The sequence below is a fragment of the Nannobrachium achirus genome (genome assembly GCF_963921795.1).
Source record: "Nannobrachium achirus genome assembly, chromosome: 21".
Taxonomy (NCBI): domain Eukaryota; kingdom Metazoa; phylum Chordata; class Actinopteri; order Myctophiformes; family Myctophidae; genus Nannobrachium; species Nannobrachium achirus.
The window spans coordinates 19085883-19112963 of record NC_137828.1 but is presented as its reverse complement, the minus strand read 5'-3'; the positions used below and the strand labels follow the sequence as shown (position 1 = coordinate 19112963).

Here is a 27081-nt window from a genome sequence, read left to right as displayed (position 1 = left end):
ACTCTCTTCTCTCGTTCTCTCGTCTTTCCTCCCACTCTCTCTCTTGCTCTCTGCCACACACCACAGATTCACAACGGCTCAGGTGCCAGGCTTGGCCACCCCCTCCCATCCTCTGCCCTGAGACCAGGAGGTACCACCACCGTCTCCACGGACCACGCTGGCGACATCCACCTAGCCCAGGCGGTGCCGGCGGCCCAGGCCGATCCCTCCCCTTCTTTCCCCCACGGCGGCAGCAGCAGCAGCAGGCCTCTGCCCCCATCCTCAGACCACAGACAGCTCGGGGTGGAGGTCCCAGGGAGCCGTGGCGGAGGACCAGCACCACCACCAGCAGCCACAGGCCCACGTCAGCCGAGCCCTGCCCCAGGGAGAGGAAGCAGAACTGGGAGGGGAAAAGAAGAGGAAGCTGCCTTCCCCCGAGAGCGCCGCGAGGCAGGCCCCCCTCCCTCACCCCCAGGCGGGACGAGCGAGGGGAGGAGGGGAGGAGGAGGAGGGGGAGGAGCTCGGGGGGCGGACCAGGGGGAGGGGGCGACGGAGCCGTGCACGGCTCAGAGAGCCAGCCGCTGGCGGACAGACAGGAGCCCAGAGGCCCAGCGGAGGGAGAGGCATTCCTCCTCGCAGGAACTCCATTACCCAGACATCCACAGGAGCAGGGCGGTCACCGAAGGTGAGCATCTGTCGGGACAGGTGGGGAGAGTAGGGCTGTCACGATTGTGCCATTTTTACATGATGATTATTTTGTCACTCAAATAATTGTGATTAAGGATTTGATTGTGTTTTTGTCGTTGACAATTACATCTCTGTTTGGCTTGTAGGGCTTTGAAGTTGCACACGGCAGATATGACACATGACCTAAATATACAAAGAAATGACTGACATGTTTGACAACTTTATACTTTAAAAATATCATTGATAGTGGAAATAGCCGATCTACAAGCTCACAACGCGTCGCGATGCCACGCGTTGTGAGCTTGTAGATCTGCTATTTCCAGTATTTTTAAAAATGTTTGAAAATATGTGAACATTTTTCAACATGGAAACGATCATGACAAAATAGTTGCGATTATGTCAAATAATTGCGATTAGACGATTATGTAATAATTGTGACAGGCTCGGTGACGTGCGCTGCTGTTGTGTATTCTACCATCAGCTAACTTACTGTTTGTCAGAGTATCAGTGTGATACCCATCTTTCTTTCTCTCTCTAGTCGTCTCTCTCATCTCCCTCTCTGTTTGTGCTATGATAATGTGAACAAACTCAACTAGCTGAATCTATTCACTGCAATATCACGCTTCCTTCACCTGAATCTTCGGAATTTGTTTTTTTGCCATGTCAAAATGTGGTGTTTTGACATGATTAGTAGGAAAAAATAGCACTGTAGCCTTATATAGCCTGTATTTAAACCAAAGTGTCACTCTCACTGTCAAGTGAAAATGACAGACAACAGCTACTACATCTATATCTCTTAAAACCCTGTTTCTTGTGTCTTCCGTGAGAACGTTTACACGGGCAGGTTGCGGTTTGTGGGCAGACGTGACTGACTATAGAGTCCCATCCTAGGTTTGTGTCTGTGTGCATGGGCCTTGTTGGGCTTGTCATTAAGCATGATGATGACACAGTCAGATGAAATATGTCACACGCAAGGGAGAGAGCTAATTCTGTCCTCCACACTTTGCCGAGCAGGGAGGGAGGGACAAAGTGACGGGAGAGGTTGAGAACGGTTTAACCACCGTCGCTGTCTCACAGGGCTGTGAATTGCATCCCTACCTCTCTTGTATGAAATGATGAAGAAAAGAAATGTGTTGAGTCACTACTAGTGCTTCTTGGTGAGAAAAGGCTTCTCGTGCGGCTCTGTGTGTGCTGCTGAGGTTGTTTCTGTGTGTTTGTGCTTTTGTGTGCGTGCATGCGTGCGCACTATAGGTTTGTTTGTTGTGGTTGCTGCTTCAACCTGCTGCTAGTCTAGGTTTATATGATATACTGCAGGGGTCTTCAACAGGGGGTCCGGGACCCCTAGTGGGTCCTCAGAGTTACTACATGGGGTCCTCCGACCAAATCTTCCAATCCTTTTTACATTAACTTGAACCCTGGTGTCCATATTCTGAGAACCGTAGCCAAAGATAGTAGATCTACATGAGCTGAGGTTTGGTGTAGAGGGGAAAAAGAGCAGACCAAGTACAGAGTGAAAGGTCAAGTTTATTAGGTATTGACGGTTCAAGTGGTTAAATATCTGAAAACACAAATTGACATGAATCCAAAACACACTGATGATTGTGCTGTCAAACGATGAAAGCGTATGGAATCTATGAAAAGGTTGTGGGGGTCCTTGCGTGTCTCAACTAAGGGGTCCTTGGCCTAAAAACGTTGAAGACCCCATACTGTATCTCCTCATATATTTCTCACTGTTTCCGTCTTTGATTGTCTTTCTGTCCCGTTCTCTCTCTCTCTCTCTGTCTCTCTCTCTCTCTCTCTGTCTGTCTCTCTCTCTCTCTGTCTCTCTCTCTGTCTCTCTCTCTCTGTCTGTCTCTCTCTCTCTCTCTCTGTCTCTCTCTGTCTGTCTCTCTGTATTACCCTCTCCACTCCCAGATCTGCAGGAGTCCTCCAGGGCTGCGTCTGGCTCACCCAGCAGAAGTGTGTCTCAGCCTGCGGCGTTGGACACGTACATCGACAGCATCGGACAGGGAGACGAGCTGACGGACGCAATGACCGCCAGACAGATGTCCATCAAAGACAGGTGAGCCTCTTGGTTGGGTGTCAGCAAAGCTTCAATCAGACGGAAGCTCGTCAGGAGTTCTTTTTTTTTTTTTTTTTTTTTTTTTCACTTCAGAGAGAAAGAGACGGAAAGTCCTTTTTAAGTTGTGTATTTATAAATGTTGGTTTTGCTCTTTCAGTTGACATTATTATTTGTCCCTCACCCGAACCTGTGCGGGGACTATACCCCGGTTTGTCTTACCTCCGTCCTTCTATCACTACCATAAAGATTATCAATCTTATTTGGATAAAATCTAGTTAAAGCAGTGTGTGGTGTGCCAAAAGTGGGTCACTGTGAATCTAAAAGCCCAATCACTGCTTTTCCTGGTGGGGGACCATGGATGGTCCTGCAATAATTTGCCTTGTTATTACAGCTGTTTAGTTTAATTAAGGTTCTCGGTTCATTCTGCAGTAGACAAAAAAAAAAAAACAAGACTTGAACAGGAGGCTGAACTTCCACCTCAACTCTTCTCACGAGAAGTAGGTTAACAGGAGAATGAGGAAATTAATCACAACGATAACAAACCGTTACATTTTATTGTAGTCTTCTGGCAGGAGGAAGTCTCAGTAATAATGGTCAGTAACAGCAGGCTGGAGGATTTTGTAGCAGAGAACTGGAATAGATAGAACAGACTTTTTCCATTCAAACATGAAATGCTGCTTATCGTCGTTGTCGGGTGAAAACCGTGTATGTCCAAAACCGTTCGTTTTGCATTATTTATTTTAAAAATGATTTAAACTAGTGAAAACAGCCGATCTACAAGCACACAACGGCTCGCGTTGCGAGCGTTGCGAGGCGTTGTGTGCTTGTAGATCGGCTGTTTTCACTACTTTTGTGCGACAGCCTTGTACGATGAAGCAGGGCTTTACTTTGCGAAAGAACATACACATTTGAAACTTGGAGATACGAGGTTTCCGCCTGACAACGACATTATGCTTCTACTCTAGGATGGAAAGAAGAAGCATTGATTAAACATGTGTGACGTTTGTGTCCAATAGTTGTTCCGTTGGTATTCATACCTTAACTCATTTGCTGCCATTTAACAATACCTTCGTACTCTCATATGCCCCTGTCTCCATAGACTTCCATGTAATTCATAGTGCACGGATCATGCACACCCATGCCTAGATAATGCACCACGTGTGTCCACATTGCTCACAGCTTTCAAACAAAAAAATCCGAATGGAAATCCGTTCAGGCATTCATGAGATAGTTTTCCTAAAATGTAAACAAAGATGGCTGCCATGTTTGAAAGATGGGGTTGCTATGGGGGTTAAACATGCAATTTCGCGATTGCTATCATGCCTACTAAATCTTTTGGGGTCAACATTTTTTTTGATTTATTTTTTTTTTATTTTTTTTTCAAAAACGGGAAATTCTCGGGTTCCTCGGGCATGGCGGGCCGTACATCGGGATTTTTTCGGGCTCCTCGGCCATAGCAGCAAATGAGTTAACCTGCCTTCACCTTTTTCATTGCCATGCATTGCATGTCACTGCAGTTGTCGTTTCTAGGCTTTTGGATTCTATTATAGTTCTATTGCCCCAGTTTCCTGGAACCCAGCTGGGAGCAGAGAATCTGGGTTAGCTTGTCTATTTGCCTTATCTGCTGCTGTCCTTGAAGAATACTTCAAATGATAATTGTGGTTAGTGCTATATTGTTAAAAAACAGGCTTTAAAGGTTACAGTACACTATGCTTTTCATGATCTCTGTTGCGTTTGCTGGTGTACTTACTAATCAATAAAGCCTTAACTGGGTGTGATGGATTTGGCTGCTCATGCACCGGCATTGATTATATAAGTACAGTTATGTCATCTCAACAATGTTACCAAGTACGATTTGCTGGCTGAGCCATTAAGCTGCCCTCTGGCTGCAAATTGATTGATGTAACGGAATTGTGTGTGTGCTACTACAGAGACGAGCGCGTGCACACTTAGAGCACACGCAGACAGTTTTTTTTTTCCACTGCCCAAATACACATTACATGGATGATGCAGACCTAAATGTCTACAGTATGTCTGTGTAGCATACTGGTCTCGCCTCTCTCACATTCTTTCATGGTGTTTTTCATGTGTTAATAGCTCTCTCTGTGTGCGCAACAATCCCCCTCTAACAGGGCCGTCTCAGATACAGCTGGCTATGTCCAGTCAATGTCCTTTTTATCCTGTCTTTTGGTACGAAATCAGTCAGAACGGCATGTCCCCTCGCTGGGACACAGTGAGGCGCTTGTAAGATGGGGAGAGAAGCCGTCAAAACATGCATCCCCCTCCCCTGATTCTCTCTGTTCAAGCTGGTCTGCTTCCCACTATTAAGAATTAGTGCTCAATAAGGGAACCTCTGTTCTTCATGCGATGTGTTTTAGTGTTGACTGTCTGTGATCCTCACCATGCATATTCATCACATGTAATCACATTTTGCCAGTATAGTGCTTCAATCATACCCTTACAGCTGGGGTTCTTAAAATCTTTTTCAGCTTGATGCCAAAAGTCAAATCTGATATCTATCTCCCTGGGACCCAAATTCACACAATAAACACGGTCCCATCCTCTGTTACAGTACACTTTAAGACATAATAAGACAGAATAAAGCCATAATAAGAAATAATGTGTTGGTAATTAGAGCTAATATATTTTATTAGACAGAAACAAAGACAGAATAGTAGAAAGAGCGAATACATTCTCTGGCACCGTCACCTGCCGCGGAACTGCAGCGGCAGACACTGCCGCACGACCGCTAGTTCGACCAGCAGTCGCACTGCATCGCCGGCGATAGGACCAGCAGTCCCGCCAGTAGGTCCGGCGGCCGCCGCACGGACTGGCAGGTCCCGTAGCGGTAAACTGCCCGTCCGTGCGGTGGTGGCTGCCGCGGCAGTTACCAGCGATGCCGGTGCCAGATAATGTATTCGCTTTCTGCTATTCTGTCTCAGCCACCACCGCACGGACTGTAAAAGAGGATGGGACCATGAACACTAAGGGTGCAGGGGTTTACAAAATTGATTGATTTATAAATGTATTTTTATAACTACGTATTTTTTTGTTTTAACTTTGAACAATACGGTACCCAACCTATATGGTAGTGGTTCTCTAAGTGGGCTCTGCGGACCCATAGGGGTCCTTGAGGGGGTTCCAAGGGGATGTAGAGTGTTATTGTATTGTATTGTTCGGTACAGGATCATTCGGTTCAGTATTCGATATTCGGTTCGATATGTTGCACCCCTAATAAACACATATAACTGGGTATTGAAATGCCAACATAGGATGGATTCATATTCTAGTAGTGGAATCTTAAGATTCGAAACAATACAAGGCTGTATCGCAGTGTTGTGACGAAAAGAGAGTTGAGCTAGAAGGCAAAGCTCTCTGTCTACCTACTGTCCTACTGTCCTGTTTTTGTTTATTTCTTTTTATGAGCAAGAGAAAAGTGTAGCCTATAAATAACATGCCCAAAATAAAAAATAGTGACACAAAGCTTAATGTGGTTATAACTAGCGTGTAGGAAACGACCTCCTATTCTGGACAGTAAAAATTAAGCGACCTGAGTGAGTGAACAGCACACTCCCAGCTCCAATTACACTGACTGACATCTCCGAGTGATGTTTGGTGTGAACGTGCTCATGTGTCACTAGTGTTTAGCTATATTCCAGACGTTCACAGTATTTGTAAGCGTGGCTGCTAAATGACACGCTTGCCGGCTCTGTTTAGCGTCTAGTTGCTTCACTGTACAGAGAGTCTGTGGACATGCTCGTTAGAAACAAAACTTAGAAGACCCTAGCCTGTTCTTTGTTCACCTCAGTGTTGTGACAGAGTGAAGTAGAGGCTAATGGGAAATGAGATGCAAGCCTAGTTGGCGGATGAGATCCCCTGTGTAAAGACAGGAACCGTGGTGTGCTATATAGACTCTGTCTGTATTCTGCTAATGTACTGTGACTTTGTCTCATCACATTAGCAGCGGTGTATGTCTGATGTAATGTATAATGTCCTCACAGTTTCACAGAAACATGAGTTTCTCAAAGTGAAGACATCTTTTTGGCCTTCACTTCTAAATAACTGTTTTAGGGTTGGGGAAAATTGCAGTTAGGTTACGTTTATGACCAGGGGCAAGGCTAGTCATGCAATTCTGACAGTAAAGGATTTGACTTTTGTGGAGTGTCCACATTTTTCTCTTTCCGCATAATGACGTTTATTTTACAGGGGGTTTAAGTGATATAGTTTTGTTAAATGGCTCTATATACTGCTAGGAATCATTTTCGTTCAGTAATCCATCTGTTTACTAAACAGAAAATACTTTGTGTGGGGTGGGTGTGTGTGTGTGTGTGTGTGTGTGTGTGTGTGTGTGGCCTGGCCTGAACAACAGCGCCCCTCCCTTAACACGTGTGGTCAAAAAAGGTACTTCAGGCTACATACAGACACGCACACACGCATACACACACGGCCACGTATAGGAGACGGTGTAACCACCGCTCAAAAATCCGAATGGAAATCCGTTCAGGCATTCATGAGATAGCAGCCATTATGTTTTCCTTAAAATGTAAACAAAGATGGCTGCCATGTTTGAAAGATGGGGTTGCTATGGGGGTTAAACATGCAATTTCGCGATTGCTATCATGCCTACTACATTTTTTGGGGTCAAAACATTTTTTTTTTTTTCAAAAACGGGAAATTCTCGGGTTCCTCGGGCATGGCAGGGCCGTACATCGGGATTTTTTCGGGCTCCTCGGCTATAGCAGCAAATGAGTTAACAAAGTACTTTTATGTTTTTTTATGTTTTTATGTTTTTACGTACACCACCTTTTAATATGCAGGTGCTGTCTGTCTGTCTGCCTGTGAGGTTTCTCCATTCTCCATCTTCCCAACTTCTCTTGTCTTTTCCGCCATCCTCTCTTCTGGTCTAGACTGGCGTTGCTGAAGAAGAGCGGCGAGGACGACTGGAGGAACAGGATCAACAAGAAACAGGAAGGAGTGAAGTTGGCGGTGGCGGAGCGACACGCCCAGCTCTGGGAGGCGGAGCAGAGCTTCAAGAAGAAGGTAACCGCCTGATCATCTGACTGGAAAACCTACTGTACTGTACAGCAGTGGTTCTCAACCTTTTCAGGCCGCAACCCTCAAAAGAATCATATTTTAACACGGGGAACCCACCACCCTAATGAGCATTAGAGTTGAGGCATTACATTTGGTATAACACGGTTCTTTTTGAAAATAGTCTACATGCTCATTGGGAGCATGTAGATCTGCTATTTATTTGGAACAGCGAAGTTTGTACAGCAAACCACTGCTGTAAGGCACTTTTCAGGCTGCGACCTCTCAAAATAATATTATTCATATTTGAAACGGGGACCTTCCACCCTGTAGGCAGGATTGAGAGGCATAACATTTAGTTTGACTCCACAGATAAATATTTTGTGAAAATAGGCAGAGTCACTGCAAAGATAATTACAGTTTTGTATTATCGACAAATAATTTGGCCACTCTGTAGAAACCTGTTTTTAAATTCCCCTGAAAGTCTTTTCGTCTTCTGTGTCTGACTTTTTGAAGTCGAGCTGTACACTCACTGTAGGATCCTTTCAAATAATTGGATATTAAATGATGTATTCTTTTTAGGCAATTTCAAACCAAATTGTTTTGTCTGCAGTTGTGGATATCTAAACAGAGAGGTTGTGTTGTGTATTGTCTTTTGTCCTTTGATCGCTGTCTTTCTGTTTCTCTCTTCTGCACCTTTTGCATGTTTTATGTGCTTGCAGTTATGTTATGTGCGTGTTCCTTGAACAAGAGAAATATATAGTAACCTTTGCTGTAACCCCACAAGTCCATCGAGTTCAATGGACTTTTTGAGCGGTGGTCACACCGTCTCCATAGCGTGGCCGTGTGTGTAGGTATGTATGTTTGTTTGTTTGTATGTATGTTTGTATGTATGTATGTGGGTGGGTCTGTATGTAGCCTCAAGCCTGTGGTGTAGTACCTTTTATGACCACACATGTTAAGGGAGGGGCGCTGTTCTCAGGCCAGGCCAGGCACACACACACACGCACACACACACACACACAGGGGGAGGGGGGGGGGGGGGGGTTGGTGGGTAAACCACCGCTCAGTTCACACGGGTGTGATTTTTCTGTAACCTTTTCAGTAACCCCTTAACCCCAAAAGAGGGGCGCAAGCTTGAGGATTGGTCGAGCTTCGCGTGACATCACAATATACTGTAGAAAAGTAGCTCAGCATGCATCGTTACTGTGGTGGGCTTGTAGATCTGCTGTTTTTGCTACTTTGGAAACCTTTTTTTAAAAGATCATGAAAGGTTTATAAGAAGATAAGGCTGTATACTTAATTTGCATTTGTTTAGTTTTTGGCTAACGACTGTATAACAACGGCTAACTCTTCACCCAACTCTAGCTCTATAATTTGAACCTTTCATCTCATTAGACTGCATGTCTCCTGTAAACCCTCTCCTTTTCCTCTGTTTGCCTTTTCCTCTGTTTGCATGTCCCTTTTTCCCTTTAAAAAATAAACATCATTTCCATCCCTGCATGTGGAGTGTGGTTCTGTGTTTGACGTTCTTGTTGTGACTTTTCTGAAAGGATGGGTCGGGTTGGGATGATGATGACATGCCTCTCTGTTTAGAATTATTCACAACACCCGCCACGCCGTATCTTTCCATCAACGACTGTTTTGCTTGGCAACGTCACTTATCCGGGTTTGTTCAGCTTAGCTTAGAGCCGGTGTTTTCCAAGCATTCTTTCCAACCTCTGTTTTTACTTTTGTCTAATTAATGTGGGGCTCTGAAACACGTTTTCCAGTGGGTCCCATTTTGTGGATTATCAGACACATTTTGGGGTTGGAGCAGTCCTTTCCTGCCCATTCCCACCATGATTTCAAAGTCAAATCAGTGAGGGGGGAAAGGCCATAATGTTTTAATCAAAGCATAAGAAAAGTCTCCTTAATCAAGTTCAAGGCCTGGCTTAGGGTTCAAAATTAGGTTAGGGGAGGAAGGAGAGCGAGAGCCTCCTTGTTGTTGATCTACTTTCTCATCCTCCCACTCAGCAGAGCCAGTGAGCCCAATCACTTCCATTTCCTGTGATGCAACAAAGGAAATCGGCGACAGTTAGGACGAGGTTAATGAGACTGGAACAGAATGTCCTGTTCCTGAAATTCTACTAATTAGCTGCAAATAGAGATGACGATTGTGATTTTGGGCCGTTCCACGGTACTGTTTGTTGGGACTGGCTCTTCAGAACATGTGTACCCTTTCTCCCCACCTGGTCACGTGTCTGTAGGACGATGAAGTGCCCATGGTGATCGATGAGTACGATGTGTCCGATCAACAATGGGTAAGACCAGTATGAGGCTAGACACACACACTCAACACTGAGGAAGGGTATTTATCAAGTGGCTCAAAGGCAGCGATCTACAATCAATAGTTTTCTGGAGAGCATACTGTACATCCAGTGGCGTCAGTTCAGCAAAAGCTAGGGTATGGCAAAGATGGCAGTCCTCATGGAAAAGAGGCATTACATTTTGTATAACACGGTTCTATTGTGAAAATAGCAGATCTACATGCTCACAACGCCTCGCGCTGCGAGGCGTTGTGAGCATGTAGATCGGCTATTTTCACAATGTCTGAAAAAAAAAGAGTTTTGTCAGTTTTTTACACAGGTTTCTACGGTTTCTTGGGCTGGATATGGCAGCCTGGAATGGTTGTTCAAGTGCAGCTAAACTTAGCATGTTAGTAAACGTGCCACAATTAACAATAATGCATTGCACCTGTGCAGCTGACCTGTGGAACCTGGGAATATACCTTTCTGTCAAGCTGGGGAGAATACAAGTGTGGAGAATATAATTATAATACCTTGTTAAAGGGACCATTTTGTTAAATTTAGCATTTGTAGTTATTTTACTGTAATTTAACAACATAATAACCAGCGCAGATAGACAAAGAGACATTAATGCCATACCCAATTGACGCCCCTGTGTACATCCCTTGATGAATACCAACCCTCTGTGTAACACGGTGTGATATCCACCGACAGTGGTGTGTGTCTGTGTTTGTCTGTAGATAATGTATTGCAGGTGGTGCTATGGTGTTTGTGTGTGTCCCTTACAATCGTGGTGATGGTGTTGCACTGACGTTTGTGAGACCTTTTCAAGTGCTCTAATCCGTTTTTCTGAATCAGGGTTGTAAGGCTTGTCAAGGCTTTCTCGTCATCGTCTTTACTGTGTGTGTGTGTGTGTGTGTGTGTGTGTGTGTGTGTGTGTGTGTGTGTGTGTGTGTGTGTGTGTGTGTGTGTGTGTGTGTGTGTGTGTGTGTGTGTGTGTGTGTGTGTGTGTGTGTGTGTGTGTGTGTGTGTGTGTGTGTGTGTGTGTGTGTGTGTGTGTGTGCGCGGTGGAAGAAAGTGTCTTAAATCAGAGTTTCAGGATGAGATTTGACTCACACTATCTCATCTCTGTTGAGATGATTTTCTCTAAACTGCATGACTTTGATAAAGATATAAAGAATGTGGGTGTTGTATGAGACTGGAATACATTCACAGCATTCACAGCATCGTCCCCTTCTTCCATTAACAAACCTCAAGGACTGAGCCCTTTTATACCTGCTATGGATGAAATCTAATCCCACCAGTCTGCCACACTTCTCCTTTCTCTCCCATTCTCTTTCCATTCCAGCCACTTCTACTGTTTATTCCGTCCCCATTTATTTTGTGTGTGTGTGTGTGTGTGTGTGTGTGTGTGTGTGTGTGTGTGTGTGTGTGTGTGTGTGTGTGTGTGTGTGTGTGTGTGTGTGTGTGTGTGTGTGTGTGTGTGTGTGTGTGTGTGTGTGTGTGTGTGTGTGTGTGTGTGTGTGTGTGTGTGTGTGTGTGTGTGTGTGTGTGTGTGTGTGTGTGTGTGTGTGTGTGTGTTTTTGTGTGTATGTGTTTTTTTCCACTTTCTATGGCCATGCATCAATAGGAGCCAGTCTTTGCCTGTGCTCTTTCTCCTGAGCCCCCTGCTCATATTGTGCTCCCCGATGAGCCTTTCAGCCAGGTAGGATCAGTTGGATCAGGGGTTGCTGCCTCGCGTAGCCTGCTGTCTGCCTGCAGTGCTCGCCTTCTCCATAGTCAGGGACCCACAAGCCCAAAAACTCAAGGAATAGGGTTGAACCTGTGATGTCATGCCGTACTTTTGATTGCTGTTTTATCTATTAGTTTGATCATTAAGGTCCACAGAATGAAAGGTCTTATCTGCTGTGCCGGAAACATCGCGGAAAAAAAGTTATGGCCATTTTTATATTCACTGTCTCATTGACTTCACTATACAGGAAAAGTAAAATATATATATAAAAAAGAGAAGGAAAAAAAAAAGACAATAAAAAAGATAAAACAGAAATAAAAAGTACGGCATGACATCACAGGTCATCTCACATTCTGGGTGACTGGGGTCCCCTTATAGCTCAGAGCTATCATCCTTAGATAATCCCTTTTTAACATGTCATGTTTATTTATAAAAACTAAAACAGTAGGTAGTTCGAATTTGAAATAATAGGGCAAATGTCAAGCACACTCCAAGGACAGATTTAAGACTTTCCTGATGCTTTTTTCTTTTTTTTTTCTTTTACACTTTGCTCAGTCATGTTTGCCTAAAAATAGTTACAAGAATCCGCTTCCAGCTCCTTTCACCCAGAAGGAATGTAACAATAAAATACAATTGTTGTTGCCAAAAATGGCCAACAATTATATTTTGGGCACTCTAATTATGGGATAAAATATATTATGAAATGCCAAAAATGTGTGTTCCTAAAGACATTTTCAAATACATTCTTGGACAGTTTTTGTATATTTTGTATGACTATCCCACCCATACTACTGTATACTGCTTCACCAGTCTGCTCACTGCTTTGCTCACTCTTTCAAAACTCCTATGAAGCTAGCTACTGTAGGTAGCATGACAGACATCCCCATATAGCCAATGATCTATATGGCTGCTATATCTCTCCTCCTTATCACTCTATCCCAGTGGTGGAAAAAGTACTCGCGGTGCAATGCATTGTGAGCTTTTAGATCGGCTATTCTCAAATGGCCCAAATGTATATAGCCTACTGTAGGACTGAATATGTTTTGTTGTAATAGTAATCAAAATCTACAACTTTTTCAAATAATTAGTGTAGTGGAAGTGTTAGTAAAAGTACTGAAAATTTTAAATCTGTTGAAGAAAAAAAATATCCTAAATTTGTACTTAAGTAAATGTACTTAATTACTTTACACCAGTGGTTCTCAACCTTTGCAAATAGCATGTAGATCGTCTATTTTCTCAATGTCTGCATCTAATATTTGACAATTTGACCAATATTTGTCATTTTAGAGGTATTAATTAACCATAACCTAAATCAGAAATTAGCCCACAAAAACAAATATGTTGCTACATACTGTACATGTAATGTAAGCCCCTCCCATACACTAAAATGTGTACCCGGCCTGAATGGGTTAAAGTCCTAAAATTGTCACTTTAGAAATGTGCAGATACCCTCTATACACTCAAACTTTATGTTGGTTTGTTTACTGTCGAGTGAGAAAACAATGTTGCACATTAAGTTTATCACCTGGGGACCCCCAAAATAATGTGGGGACCCCCCCGGCCCACAGGTTGAGAACCACTGTTTACACCACTGCTCTCTCCTCATCCCTCTCTCTTCCATGCCTCTCTGGTTGTGAAGGCCTCCGGCTCCCCCAGACAACCACAGGTGGATGAGAGGCATCCCTGGAGGCGGAAGGTGACTCCCACACCTGTCCCAAAACTCTGCACTTTATTTAACTTTAACAAAGACTGAAGTTAAACAACGTTAACACCCCCGCCCTTCTTATGCAGTCCATTCACACCTGTCCAGTTGTCCAATTAATACGACGAATCTGAAATTCCCCAGCTGCTGTGTGTGTGTGTGTTACTAAATTACGTCACTGTCTCTCTGTCAGAACTCTGTCTGCTCGTGTCATCATAATTGTCTGCTTGTCTCACTTAAAAACTTAACGCGAAGCAATAAAACGGCAACTTGTTGTACAATTTAGTGTGACTGATGGCTTTTCCACTTTTCCGTCTGGGCCTGTTGACGTGAATGACGTCACCAGCAGCGGAGAAGTCAAACCAGGCATAATGCTCTGACTGAATGTTGGGAAGGGTCTGCTTTTGTGTTGTGTAAGGAAAGATACGTGTGTTTAATGCCTTTGTGATGCTTGGCTACTACTGTGGAGTCATCTGTGATGGTGGTGGCCCACATTGGAAGTGTTGTAGTCTCGCGTGGCCAGACCGATGCCTCCCTAGGCTCTATGCATATACGCCATTTTGTTCTACTTCAAAATCAATAACAAAAAAATGCATAGCTATTTTTCCTGGACCTTCCAGGACCCTTGATCAATTCCAAAACATTTTTCTAATTTCAAAATATTTCCAGGAATTTCACGACCGTGGGAACCCTGAACGTAGTTGTCTGGTTGCGCGAGACTAGAAGTGTTGTGACGGTGGGTTCTTCTGAAGGGGTTGTGGTAACGACGGCTCCTTGTCTCTCTGCTCCTCACCCAGCAGAGGATGGTGGAGGACGTGGAGAGCCAGCAGAGCCTGGAGGCCCACATGTCCATCCAGGACCGGAAGCAGCTCATCGTGGCCCGAGAAGAGGCCTGGAAGTCCCGGGGCAAGGGAGCCGCCAACGACTCCACGCAGTTCACTGTGGCCGCGCGCATGGTCAAGAAAGGTCAGTGGTGCTCAGTCATTCCAGACTCTTGAAGGGGCGGCAGTGGCTCAGGGGTAGAGAAACCGTCATTAGAACACAGAGGGTTCCAGAAGGGTTCCCAGTTCGAATCCGGGCTCCCCCAGAGTTGGTGTCCTTGAGCAAGACTCTGAACCCCTGGTTGCTCCCGGTGAGCATATGAATGTGTGTGAATGGGCGAATGTAATGCACAATCTATGTAAAGCGCCTTGGAATGGCCTTAACCATTTTATTATTATTATTTTTTTTTTACGTTGTTTATTGGATTTTCCATTGAAGCATTAAAATCAAATTCCAGTGCAATCCATCAAATACAAAGTGTATCACACTTTTGGGGCACGAACACACTCGCGCGCCCTCGCGCGCACACACACACACACACACACACACACACACACACACACACGCACACGCACACGTACGCATGCACGCACCAAAGTTCACAGGGGGGGCTTTTTTTTTTAGATTAGTTTTTGGGCTTTTATGCCTTTATTGATAGGACAGTATACTGACAGGAAATGGGGGGAGAGATGGGTGTGACATGCGTCAAAGGTCGTCCGGATCGGGAATCGGGAATCAAACCGGCGACGCTGCCAGGCATCCATGCCTATGTGGTATGCGCCTGGACCAGTAGGCCAGAGGGCGCCCTCACAGGGGGGCCTTGACTGTTTGGAGGTAGTCCACATTTTTTTAACTTTAAGCACACTAAAGCTAGCCTTACAACTTTGAAAAGATTTCTCAGTCGTAATAAAATCGAGACGAGTCGCGGCGCGCTCCCGTGATTCGGTCATTACTCAATCGTTAAATGTGAGGTAGTGGTCCGACTCGATTTTTACCCCGACTTGAGACACAGATTCTGTTACGAGAATATTAAACTGGTTTGATATTTTCACAAATCGGTGCCGAGTCTGACCAGTGTTAATTTTTTCAGCAAATTTTGATTTAGTCCTAGTCTTAGTCTTTTGAATAACACACCGTTTAGTCTTAGTCCTGTCTAAGTCTTCTGAAATATTTTTTGTCTAGTCTAGTCTTAGTCGACTAAATATCAAAACATTTTAGTCTTAGTCTTAGTCTTTTGGGATTAGTCTTAGACTTTTAGTCTTCGTCTTTTAGGATAGGGTTTTTAGCCTAATATAACCACATAATTATGAACAAGTCATTGTCTTCTGTTACTTGGTCAAAATAAAACATACATAAAATATGTATTTGCCTTTAATTTCATTGCAGTTAAATGCCAGTGTAATTTTTTGCAGCCATTAGTCTTAGACTTAGATTTAGTCTTAGTCTTTTGAATAACACAAATAACAGTCTTAGTCTTAGTCTTAGTCTTTTGGGACTGTTTTAGTCTAGTTTTAGTCTATCGACAAAATATCAAAATCTTGTAGTCTTTTAGTCTTTTAGTCTTAGTCTTAGTCGACAAAATTAACACTGAGTCTGACTAGAGTACAATGACGTAACAACCAAAACAGAACGCTATAGTGAGCCAAAAGCCATTCATTCCCCAAACGCTGAACTGCCAGCCTGGTCGCCACTAGTAGCTGTTGGTGCGGCTGCGACAGCCCTTTATTTCACCGCGTATCATAATAGTTCATTATTCCAAACATTCGAAGTTGAGCCTAACTAAAGTTCAATATTTTCCTCTGATGTAGAGGAGTAGGAGTAAAAGTACTGAAAATTGGAAATAATCAAGTAAAGTACAAATACCTCAATTGTACTTAGTTACTACCAAAACCTCGACAGGCTGTCTGTCAGTCTGTCCGTCAGTCTGTCCGTCAGTCCGTCACGTCACACTTTTCCCCAAATCATATCTACGCCACCGTTGCCCCAATCCATGCCAAACTTTGCACACACACTCCTTGCCTGCCAATCCACAACCTCCACCCCTCCCGGGACCCCCGGAGCTCCAGGGACCCCCTGTTGCCGCCGCCAAAAAGTGCTAAAATTACCAATGACCACCCCAACGGGGCTGTTCACGGGGAATTCCCAGGGACCACCGACTCCTGGTGCTCCAGAATGGATGCAAAAGTGGTCGCACCCCTAGTGGAGGACCCCCGCCACTGCAGCGCACATAAAATGCCGTAACTCGGGCTAGGAGTGACCGGGAGAGCCGGGGCCGGTACCCACGCACCCGCCTCGGCGGCGCCAAGAGAGCCGTCAACATGAATCTGTCCCATATAGCGCCACCATCAGGCCCATTTTTTCAAACACATTTTTGGACACTGCTCCTACAGATTTTGCCCTAAAATCACGCAAATCGGTACACAGAACTCATGTCATCAACATGGATCTAGTCAGAGGAATAGGAACACAATGGCTATAATAGGCCTATTTCAGACAGATTTCAGCAAATAAAAGGGAATCTTGAACCAGTCTTTACAAAATCTTTAGAAGCATCTCACATCTAACAACTGAAATCTTTTAAAAATCATCATTAAGTCTTTGGGGAGTCTTTTTCAAATCTTTTAGTGTGAGAGGGTAGTCTTTTAGAAATCTTTCCAAAATATTTTCAAAGTTGTTAGATGTAAGAGGGCCTTTATATCAAAATAGCTGATCTATCACAATGTGGCACGATACGGCGAGTTGTGGTCTCGTATAGAGCTTAAGTGTTAACCAATACACTAACCATAAGCTTAAGCGGTTAACACAACTGTGTCTCCCAACAAAATTTAAAACTGATTCTCGAAAGGGCACTACCGCAGTACAGTGTCCATGACGTCGGTCCACAGATCAGTCATATTACCCAGGATCCCCCTTATCATCATTTCTCCTTACTGCCCCCCACCCCATCCAACGGACAGCTCAGTGGTCACTGGGTGGTCTTTACTAATGGCTGGCCTCTTATCCTATTAGTGAGGGTCCAGGAGAGAGGGCCAGCTGCTGGTGGGTTTGTGTTCACATGGAGAGATGGTGTTTGGTTGGTGGGCTTAGCAAAGGAATTAGCAGCATGGCTAATGGAAAACTGACTTTCCCGTTCAATTCCGTGCTCGCTAGCTAGCTACTAGTACCATAATATAAAGCGTTTTGAAACATCTGACCAGGATAGACATTCTTATATTATAGTACATTCTTTCATGGTTTTGATGTTATGTATAAAGAAAGGATCCTCATTTCACTGGGCAGTGGGCACCGTCTCAAATGTCTTGGACAGCACTGCTGGGTCAAAGCATGGATCACACAGCACAAGATAAATTGTTTGTTTGCTTTTGTGAAAAAAAAAGAACATGAACCACTGCTGTGTTCATCCATTATTCAGTGCACTATTTGGTGAAACATTTGTCACCTGAATGCTAGAGTTCCTAGCAGTGCAGAGCCTTCCATCGAATGAGCAAATGCTACCCCACTACTATTCACTGTGTTTGGCATTCAAAGTATCCAGGTGTTCTTGTCATGACATCTTAACCTCTTGAGCCCCATTGCCCCCGCCGGCGGGGGCAAAAGGTGTTGACCTCTGAACAGCTGTCAATAAATGTCAATAAATCAATAGAGACCAAATCAAACTACAATTTCTTTGTTGATTATTGTTACAGTGGTCCTACAGCATAGTAATCAGCTGCCATTGTACTTTTCATCCATACATTACTCCTATTACAGTATTATTACTACTTATTGTTACTCGTTTTTATCATTTTTCACCCTATACTTTAACATTACTAATATTACAGCACTACTCTCACTAAAACATCTGTAGAGTTTACATAGTTTGCAATACATTCATACAATTTTGCCTATCAATTGGTGACACCTTGGTGAACAATTTTTCTATTCACTATATATGTTTTAAATGAGGTCTTGAGGCTCATTCACTATTCAGAAGGCAAAATTTCCATAGGCGGAGGTCTTTTTCAATCATCTTTTCCTTGGTAAATGATCACAGCAGGACAATTTGGTCAGAGAAATGTGATGTTTTACACTGCATTTGTGAATTTTCAGGGGTTAGCTGACATTTGGTGAGTCAAGAGTAGCCACAATCATGGTAGTTTTGTGTCCACAACTGTTCCAATTTGGGCATACATTTTAGGCGGATTTTTCCCCTGGACCCCCTGGGGCTTAAGAGGTTTTGCCCAGGTTTTCAACCAGGGCCTTTTGTTTTTGTTGCAATCAATGACAGATTCCTCTGGTTTCCAGGCTATTTCAACCATCAGGTCCAATTGGAAAGGACATGAAAATAAATAATAATTCTATAATAATATTTAATTTAAATTCATAAGGTTATTGTGCCAGTTTAACCACTTTTGGCTTTTTCAAACAGTTTAAAAATAAATCTGTGAAACTAGCCGCTCTACGAGCTCACCACGCACCACATTGTGGTGATTTATGTGTGCAGCCATCGACTTCACCCATTTCACTGTGGCCAGACCCATGCACGACTTCACCCATTTCACTGTGGCCAGACCCATGCACGTGGTCAAGACCCATGCACGTGGTCAAGAAAGCTCAGCTTTTGTTGACCCAAATTAACGCAAAAAAAGAGACTCTAATTCGTTCTTCAGCTATACCACCAACATGCGGAACGCAGGAGTGCAAATCCCTAGCCTCCTTCAAAATTGATCTGAAAAGTCACCTTCAGGCGGCTGCTACTCGAGACTTGTAAATGACTTGACTTAAGCCCCCCTCTGTTGTTTTTTTTCCCCCACCCTATTTCTTTTTTTTCTGCTTTTGTAATTAATCTTATTCTGTGCAAAGTACTGTGTTCTATCCGTCTGTCTTTCAATGTCATAAGAGATACATAAAGTGGTTCATGTCTAAATAAGCCGTAAAACTTACTAGGATCTCCTTTTAGTTGACCTTGTACCAGTGATTTGTGCTGTCATGAAACCGTACTTTTTCCGATTGCAAACTTCTAATAAATTCTTCAATCAATCAATCAAAACCCTGTCCTAATGCTCCAATTCATGAAACGTAATTATTTCCGAGTGACTTTTGCAGGCACTGATCTTGTGTCATTGATGATGGTATGTAATGTTATACACATCAGCACGTCAGACTTATTGACTGGTTATTTGTTTGTGTGTTTGTGAACCAGGGTTGGCTGCCCCCTCTGCCCTCCAGTCTCCACCGCCATCCAAACCCAAGACCAACAACCAGACGCCCATTTCCAAGCCTCAGGATGGTCAGTAGCATCTCTCTCCTACTTCCTACACAGTTTATTTTTAGCTATTTATTTATATTTACTTTTAATGGTCTGATAGAGGCTTTATTGGCCTATTCTATTCAGGCGTGCCTGAATAAAATAAGTAGTGAGTGACAGGAACAGATAAAGCATGGCATGAAATTATTAACTCATTTAGTGCCCCTGAAATTAACAGATTATAAAGTCCACGATGCCACCTTCAGGCTGGCATCACCGCCGTTATCTTATTTTGAAGGCCAGAAGTCCACCACGCAATCACTTCCGGTCTGACGTCATCGGATCGTGCGCCTAAATTTGATGTGTGCATTTCATACGTTGCCAGGTGTGTGCAGGAGCTGCTTTCCACCTGCAGTCTCATGGCCTTTCAGCACGCTTATGGTGTGCTGAATGGTATAGCAAGTGCACAACATGGTGCTGTTGATATGAATGTAATCGGTTTGTTTAGGCCTAAACCGTTCTGAAACATTTGTTGCTATGAGATTCGGCACTACTATTGTAAATGATTCGGCATCAGCATAAAGGCAGTTTCAGACGTGCTGTGTGATGTGCCTTGGTAATGCATTTTCAATCAGAGGCGAGTGATTATTTGGGACGTGTGTAGAGTCAAGCGGGCACGGTCCCGTGAAATTGTCGCGCGCGTGCTCATTTCATGCGGATGTCACTGTTGAGGGATTTTGCCTGTCAATCATCGCCCTTGCCTCGCCCCTACTGGCAGAGAAAGAGAGGGGAGGGGCTGGGAGGAGAGGGGGCGGGATTAAGGGACTGTGACATCAAAGACGGGGGGCCAATCGTTTCACTTTTCTAAGCCTAATTATTCAGAAAACCCCAGACCCCAGAAAATCCACTGAATGTTCAAAGTTCTGTTTTTTTTTGGGGTGTAATTGAATTTAGGAAAAAAAAAAATGTTTTAGAAATTTGATGTCATGTAACCTTTAAGTATAAGAACTTGATGTTCAATCTGATGGTACGCACATTTCGTGAATGAAGCCCAATGTCTTGTTTGTGGTTTCCAAAAATAATTGTCTTTGCCCTTTGTTTCTTAAAGATGTGGACGGGAACTCTCAAATTGAAGGTGTATTCTAATTTCCTTTGGTGTTGTACCTTGTGCATTCATTGTACTACATCATCATTAACCCATTTAGGCCTGAACACATTATGACGCAATATTTTATGCTTTAAATATAGAAAAATAGCAGATATACAAGCTCTCAGCGCGGCACCGAGTGCCGCGCTGCGAGCTTGTAGATCTGCTATTTTTGAAAAATCGTGAAAATGAGAATTTTGACCCGATTATCTAAGTGTCTTTTGAATCCTTCTACGTTTTTTGGAAAAAACCTATGTTTCTATGTCAGCAATCTGGCTATCCATCGTCAAAGAAAAGGTCCTTTTCACTTAACTGGAGCTCAGTTAGTCTGTTCTTGAGAGACTACTATGTCAGTGGTACTCAAACCTTTTCATGTGAAGGACCCCCAAAATGATATTTATTTGGCCACGGACCCGCATCTCAAAATATTTAGTTCCAGGGAACACCCAGAAGCAAAATTTGTGTTACAAACGTTCGCTTTGAAAATACATATATTCAAAGATTTGCACACATTTTCACAACTCTTTTCAAAAATAGCAGATCTACAAGCTCGCAGCGCGGCACTCGGTGCTGCGCTGTGAGCTTGTATATCTGCTATTTTTCAAATGTTAAAGCATTCAATATGCCCAGGCCTAAATGGGTTAAAGCAATGAACATCATGAATCACTATAGTGATATTTCTATCTGGCTACTAATGTCTAGATGGAATATGTGAAAGCTGTTGGTCTTGCCTATAAACATGCATGAGCCAACAAATTCACTACATTGAATGTATTAAAGAGAAAGTGAGTGAGTGAGTGACAGCAATGGCCTTGAGATAAAAATCTGATCTTAGTTTGAATGTACCGTTGTGCTCGAAATTATTCAACACCCTCTGAAAATGAGGTTTAGTATAGCCACTGTTCCTTCAACATAGAACTTGTGAACTATGCTCAAAACCATACTTTTTGGAACATTCAGTGCCGTTGCAACTGTTTTATATCCTTTTTTGTACAAATCAATAATCTCTTGTTTGAACTTTTCTGACCATTCCTTAGACTTAGCCATGTTTCTAACTACTCCAATCACAGTCAACACACTTCTGGTCAGGCCAGGCTGCACATCTGATGCAACTATAAGCCCTTGATTAGTCGATTTCAGTTGATTACAGATGTGTTCAGGCGTGCTTAAAGTTGAAGAATTGTGAAAGTTGCATTGAAAGTGGCATTTAGCATTGAATTTGGTGAGAAAAACACTACAAATATTACTTTTGTTGAGCTATTTACATTGTTCTTGTATGATTTATTTATTTCATTCAGTTGTCAGGGGGGGGGGCTCAAAATTGAATAATTCTGAGCACAACGGTAAGTGAACATACGGTATGTGTCTACTAGCCCACCCATTCTCAATGATTGTTCAGAAGTCATCGCTATGTGTGAAGCAATAGTGTCGAACATGACTTCTAAACAATTAAATATCATTCATAACTGTGTGGTCTGAGTAAAAATAAAACAACGCAATGCACTACAGCATGTGGGTCTAACGCGTGTGATTGTGTGTGTGTGTGTGTGCGTGCTTGAGTGTAGAGATCAAAGCCATGCCAGACTTAAACCTGGAAACGGACAGAAAGCTGGACAAACTGGAATCCTTCCTGGGAAAGCTCAACAATAAAGGTCAGTATTTGTCTGTGTAGTGTAAGTTGATATCATGTGATAGAGCTTGGTTAAAAATACCTACACCCCATGTGTCAGGCGGTGGAATGGATACAGTGGTGGAAAAAGTACTCACACATTTTACTTCTGTAAAAGTATCAATATTGCTATATAGAAATAATCTGTTACAAGTAAAAGTCCGGAATTCAAAGTGTACTTGAATAAAAGTGTGAAAATGATGGCATCAAAATGTACGTAAAGTACCAAAAATAAAAGTACAAACTGTTTGAAAATAGTAGATCTACAGAGCTTGTAGATCGGCTATTTTCAAACAGCCTAGGTATACAATAAGGCTAAAGTGGTTAATGCATGTTTTATAATATTATAATTTCTGCAAAAGTAACTAGTAATTGAAGTTTTCAAATTGTAGTGGAGTAAAAGTAAGACGCATGGATCCGAGATGTAGTGGAGTAGAAGTAAAAGTATTGGAAATTGGAAATACTCAAGTAAAGTACAAATATCTCAACTGTACTTAAGTACAGTACTTCAGTAAACGTACTAAGTTACTTTACACCACAGAAAGGATATTATGGTGAGTGTCCAGGGACGTGCTGGGCCTCTGATTCAGCCCGGGAAAAAGAGTTGGAGAGGCCCTCATTGCGCGCTATAGAGAGAGATCTCTCTCTATAGCGCTGCTGCTACTCAAAGATTTGTGACAAAGTGACAAGCCAGTGGGCCAATTACATGAGTTATATTTCGTCGTTGTCAGGTGGAAACCTATATGTACAAAACCGTTTGTTTTGTATTTATCATTTTAAAAATGATTTACTGAAAACAGCCGATCTACAAGCACACAACGCCTCGCACCGCGAGGCGTTGTGTGCTTGTAGATCGGCTGTTTTCACTACTTTTGTGCGACGGCCTTGTGTGATGAAGCAAGGCTTTGCTTTGCGAAAAAATTTACACATTTGAAACTTGGAGATACAAGGTTTCTGCCCGACAGTGACGATTTACTTTGTTGGCCGCCCAGCTCCCAAAATGGAACGAAGGCCGACATTTTATTTTTTATTTTCTTCCTAATGGCCGGCCTGGACCGGCCGGGAATGAACCGGCCACTCGGGAGTTGTCCCGCTTTTCCCAATGGCCAGCACGTCCCTGTGAGTGTCCAACCTTTGTGATCATGTGGATTTGGCGAGCAGAAGGTTGTAGGTTCAAGTCCAGGGCTGTGGCAAAGTGTAGAATGTACCACCATGTGTTCCATCTGCACACTTGATTACACCTCTGTTTTAGTTAAAACATTAAGACCTGAACCTATGTTTTCTGAATATTTATTCAAAAATTACAAAAAGATTATGTTGCTCTATACCAGGGTTCTTCAACGTTTTCAGGCCAAGGACCCGTTAGTTGAGAGAGAGATGAAGCACAACCTGTTCATAGATTCCATATAGTTTCATTGTTTGACAGCACAATCATCATTGTATTTTGGATTCATGTCAATTTGTGTTTTCAGATATTTAACCACTTGAACCATCAATACTTAGTAAACTTGACCTTTCACTCTGTACTTAGTCTGCTCTTTTTCCCCTCTTCACCATACCTCTTTGCCGAAAATACAAGCTCTACAAGCTCACAACACCTCGCGCTGCGAGGCGTTGTGAGCCTGCACAGGGGGAGGGGGTTTAATATGGACACTCGTGTCCATATTAACCCATAATGACCGCACAGCAAGACGTTATCGCATACTTATTTTGTGCGTTAACTATTGAAAATAGATATACAAGCTCACAGCGTGGCACCAACCCCCATCTCAAAATATTTAGTTCCAGGGACCCCCCCATTGAGTACAAATGTTTGCTTAAAAAAATACATATATTCAAAGATTTGCACACATTTTTACGACTTTTCAAAAATAGCAGATCTACAAGCTCGCAGCGTGGTACTCTGTGCCACAGTGTGAGCTTTTAGATCTATTTTTCAATGGCTAAAGTATAAAATAAGTAAGGCCCGTACACCTTGGGCCCTATTAACTCAAGTTCCCCCCCCCCCCCTTGTGACGCCCCTGCACATGCCAATGGTGGTGAAGAATTATCTATTTCTTGTCCCACTCCTCTCTAAGAGACACACTAGTGGCACAGGTACAATAGTCATTCTCATTCCATGGTTTTACCTGTATTTTCTCTCCACAGTCTCAGGCCTGCCTGAGGCCACCATCACAGTGACTGAGAAGAAGGTGAAGGAAGTGATGAGTCTGGAAGATGAGACCTTCTCCAAGTTCTACCGCCATGTGGACGAGCTCCCCATCCTCACCAGCAAGGTGGAGATAGACGATGACTTTGACGCCATCTTCGGTCCTCAGATGCCAAAGTAAGTACTCGTGACTAAAAGCTAAGTAGGGATGGGACGATATGAACATTTCATATCACGATTATTGTGACCAAAGAAATCACGATTTACGATATTATCGCGATAATCATAATATCCCAAACATCCATTATCCTGGGGCGGAACATTTGCCAAAGAATAGCAGATCTACAAGCTCAAAGTGAGTAGTTGTTAGCTTGTAGATCGGCCATTTTTTGGCAAAAACATTTGGTAGAGTGAAAAAAGACTATCAAGTATATAGTACGTATATTATAAGTCCATTTTACCAATAGAGGGTTTAAGTGGTACCGGATATGCAGCTCGGCAAATAAAAGGTGAATTGATCCCAATGCATGACGGAGGACAATATCCTAAATTAAATTAAATCTCCACGATACATTTATCGTGAGTGTTCATGTTCATCACGATAAACGATAATATCGCGTATCGTCCCATCCCTAAAGCTAAGACATACTTTGGTAAATACACTAACAAATAAAAAAATAGTGTTTGAAGATTAATGAAATTCACTGTCCTTGACATATTTTGGACAGATTTTTTAGTAAGCCCAGAGCGCCAATGACTAATTTGACAGATATTCTTTTTATTGCAATCACAGACCCACAAGAACACCAAACTGGATCTCCATTTGTTTCCTGTTTAATTTTTTCACAGAAACGCCTTTTTCTCCACTTCCTGGTTTTCGCTCTGTGTTTGTCAAAACAGTGCATTTTCAAAAAACAGTGCATGTTGTGAGGTATAAAAAAACACAGCAGTGTGCAACCAGCTTTACTCCTTTTAAATGTTGTGAGGTATTTCCAAGCGTACACTAAAGCCCCTATCATAGTAGGCACCGCGGTGATATGCTATCCACCACAGTGTAGTCTTTTTAAGTCATAAAACTACAACATTACGTCATTACTCGCGGTGAAGAGCTATCCACCGCGAACCCCGACACATCTCTCTGTTTTTACTAGCAGACAGATCGGCCCATCACCCCGTTCACTGATTGGTCGATCTAGACCAGTCAATCACAGTGATAGGACTTCACGGTGACTGACTATAATGGCCTCCACTTGTTTTCTCACTTTAGGTGGATAGCTTATCACCTAAAATGTGCGGTGAATAGCTCTTCACCCTGGACTCTGATAGAGGCTTAAGACAATGTCATGAAACCTGCTCTCTGTCAGCGATGGCCCTCCGACACCGACTCTTTCACTCTCTGATCCCGTCATCACAGGCTGACCTCTGAGATGGTGCAGCACAAGCGCGCGGTGCGACCTTCCCGCAACGTCCAGGCGTCCAGGAACCCTCTGAGGATGCTGGCCGCCAGGGAGGACATCAGATCCGAGTACATCGAGCAGAGGCTCAACGTGGGCCTGCTGGAGAGCAGGAGGATGAAGGCTGAGAAGAGTGAGTTGAGGATGGATGGGTTCTTGTGTTCTTTCTGAAGTAGATGAATTCTTTACTGCAGGGGGTCTTCAACGTTTTCAGGCCAAGGACCCCAATAGCTGAGAGAGAGATAAAGCAGGGACCCCTACTATGTATTGTATAAATGTTTGATCGACTTTCATCGATTTCATAGATAGATTCATAAACTTGTTTGACAGACTTTTAACCACTTAAATCGTCGTTACTTACTAAACTTGACCTTCCACTCTGTACTTGGTCTGCTCTTTTTTACCTCTACACCAAACCTATTTGCCAAAAATTGCAGATCTACAAGCTCTCAACGCCTCGCGTTTGAGAGCTTGTAGATCTGCTATTTTTTTGGCTAAAGTTCTCCTCAGAATTGGGATGTGAGGGTTCAAGTTGTTCATTTTAAAAGAATGATCCTATCACACAAAGATTTGGCGGCACCCCTGTAGTAAATCTGAGGACCCCCTAGGGGGTTCCTGCTTTACTGGATAGATTCTTGCGAGGATGAATTCTTGACTGGTGTACTGTAGATGAATTGGCTGTATGCTTGAGTGGATAGAGTGTAAGGATTCATGTGGAACAGGATAGTGGAAAAGGACCAATTGATTTAGCTTAATTTGATCAACAATAAATGACTACTGTAGCTTTTCTTTAATCTTTTAGTTTAATTTGCAATTTGTTGTGTATAATAATACCTTTTTGACAGAGGACGCTGATGTCATGGTAGGATAAATGTCATTGCTGGTGGTCTTTTGAGACGGCTTCAAATCACTGCCAGACTTTACAAAAAGCAATCTTGCGCAATTAGAGAGATGTTTTTTGATTGTTTACGCAGCTATTGTAGCCGTCACAATTACACATTACATCACCCGTCACTGCAGAGCCTGGAAATATGAAAACGTTCAACGAATACCTCATATATATATTGTTAATCAATTCATTGAATCCGGCCAAATTATACAATAATCATTTATAATTCTGTTTTCCCCCATT

General features: G+C 43.1%; 1 protein-coding gene across 1 annotated transcript in view; it reads left to right on the top strand.

The window, feature by feature from the left end:
• Positions 1-27081, top strand: part of LOC308306623 (supervillin-like) — a gene marked incomplete at both ends in the record, with an annotated part of 129764 nt that overhangs the window by 61696 nt on the left and 40987 nt on the right. The window contains 13 exon segments of the mRNA XM_080751661.1: positions 67-261; positions 263-454; positions 550-664; positions 2581-2728; positions 7636-7768; positions 10009-10062; positions 11678-11752; positions 13419-13475; positions 14282-14447; positions 19486-19572; positions 22243-22329; positions 24495-24672; positions 25910-26082. Coding sequence (XP_080607787.1) covers positions 67-261; positions 263-454; positions 550-664; positions 2581-2728; positions 7636-7768; positions 10009-10062; positions 11678-11752; positions 13419-13475; positions 14282-14447; positions 19486-19572; positions 22243-22329; positions 24495-24672; positions 25910-26082 — 1660 coding nt within the window.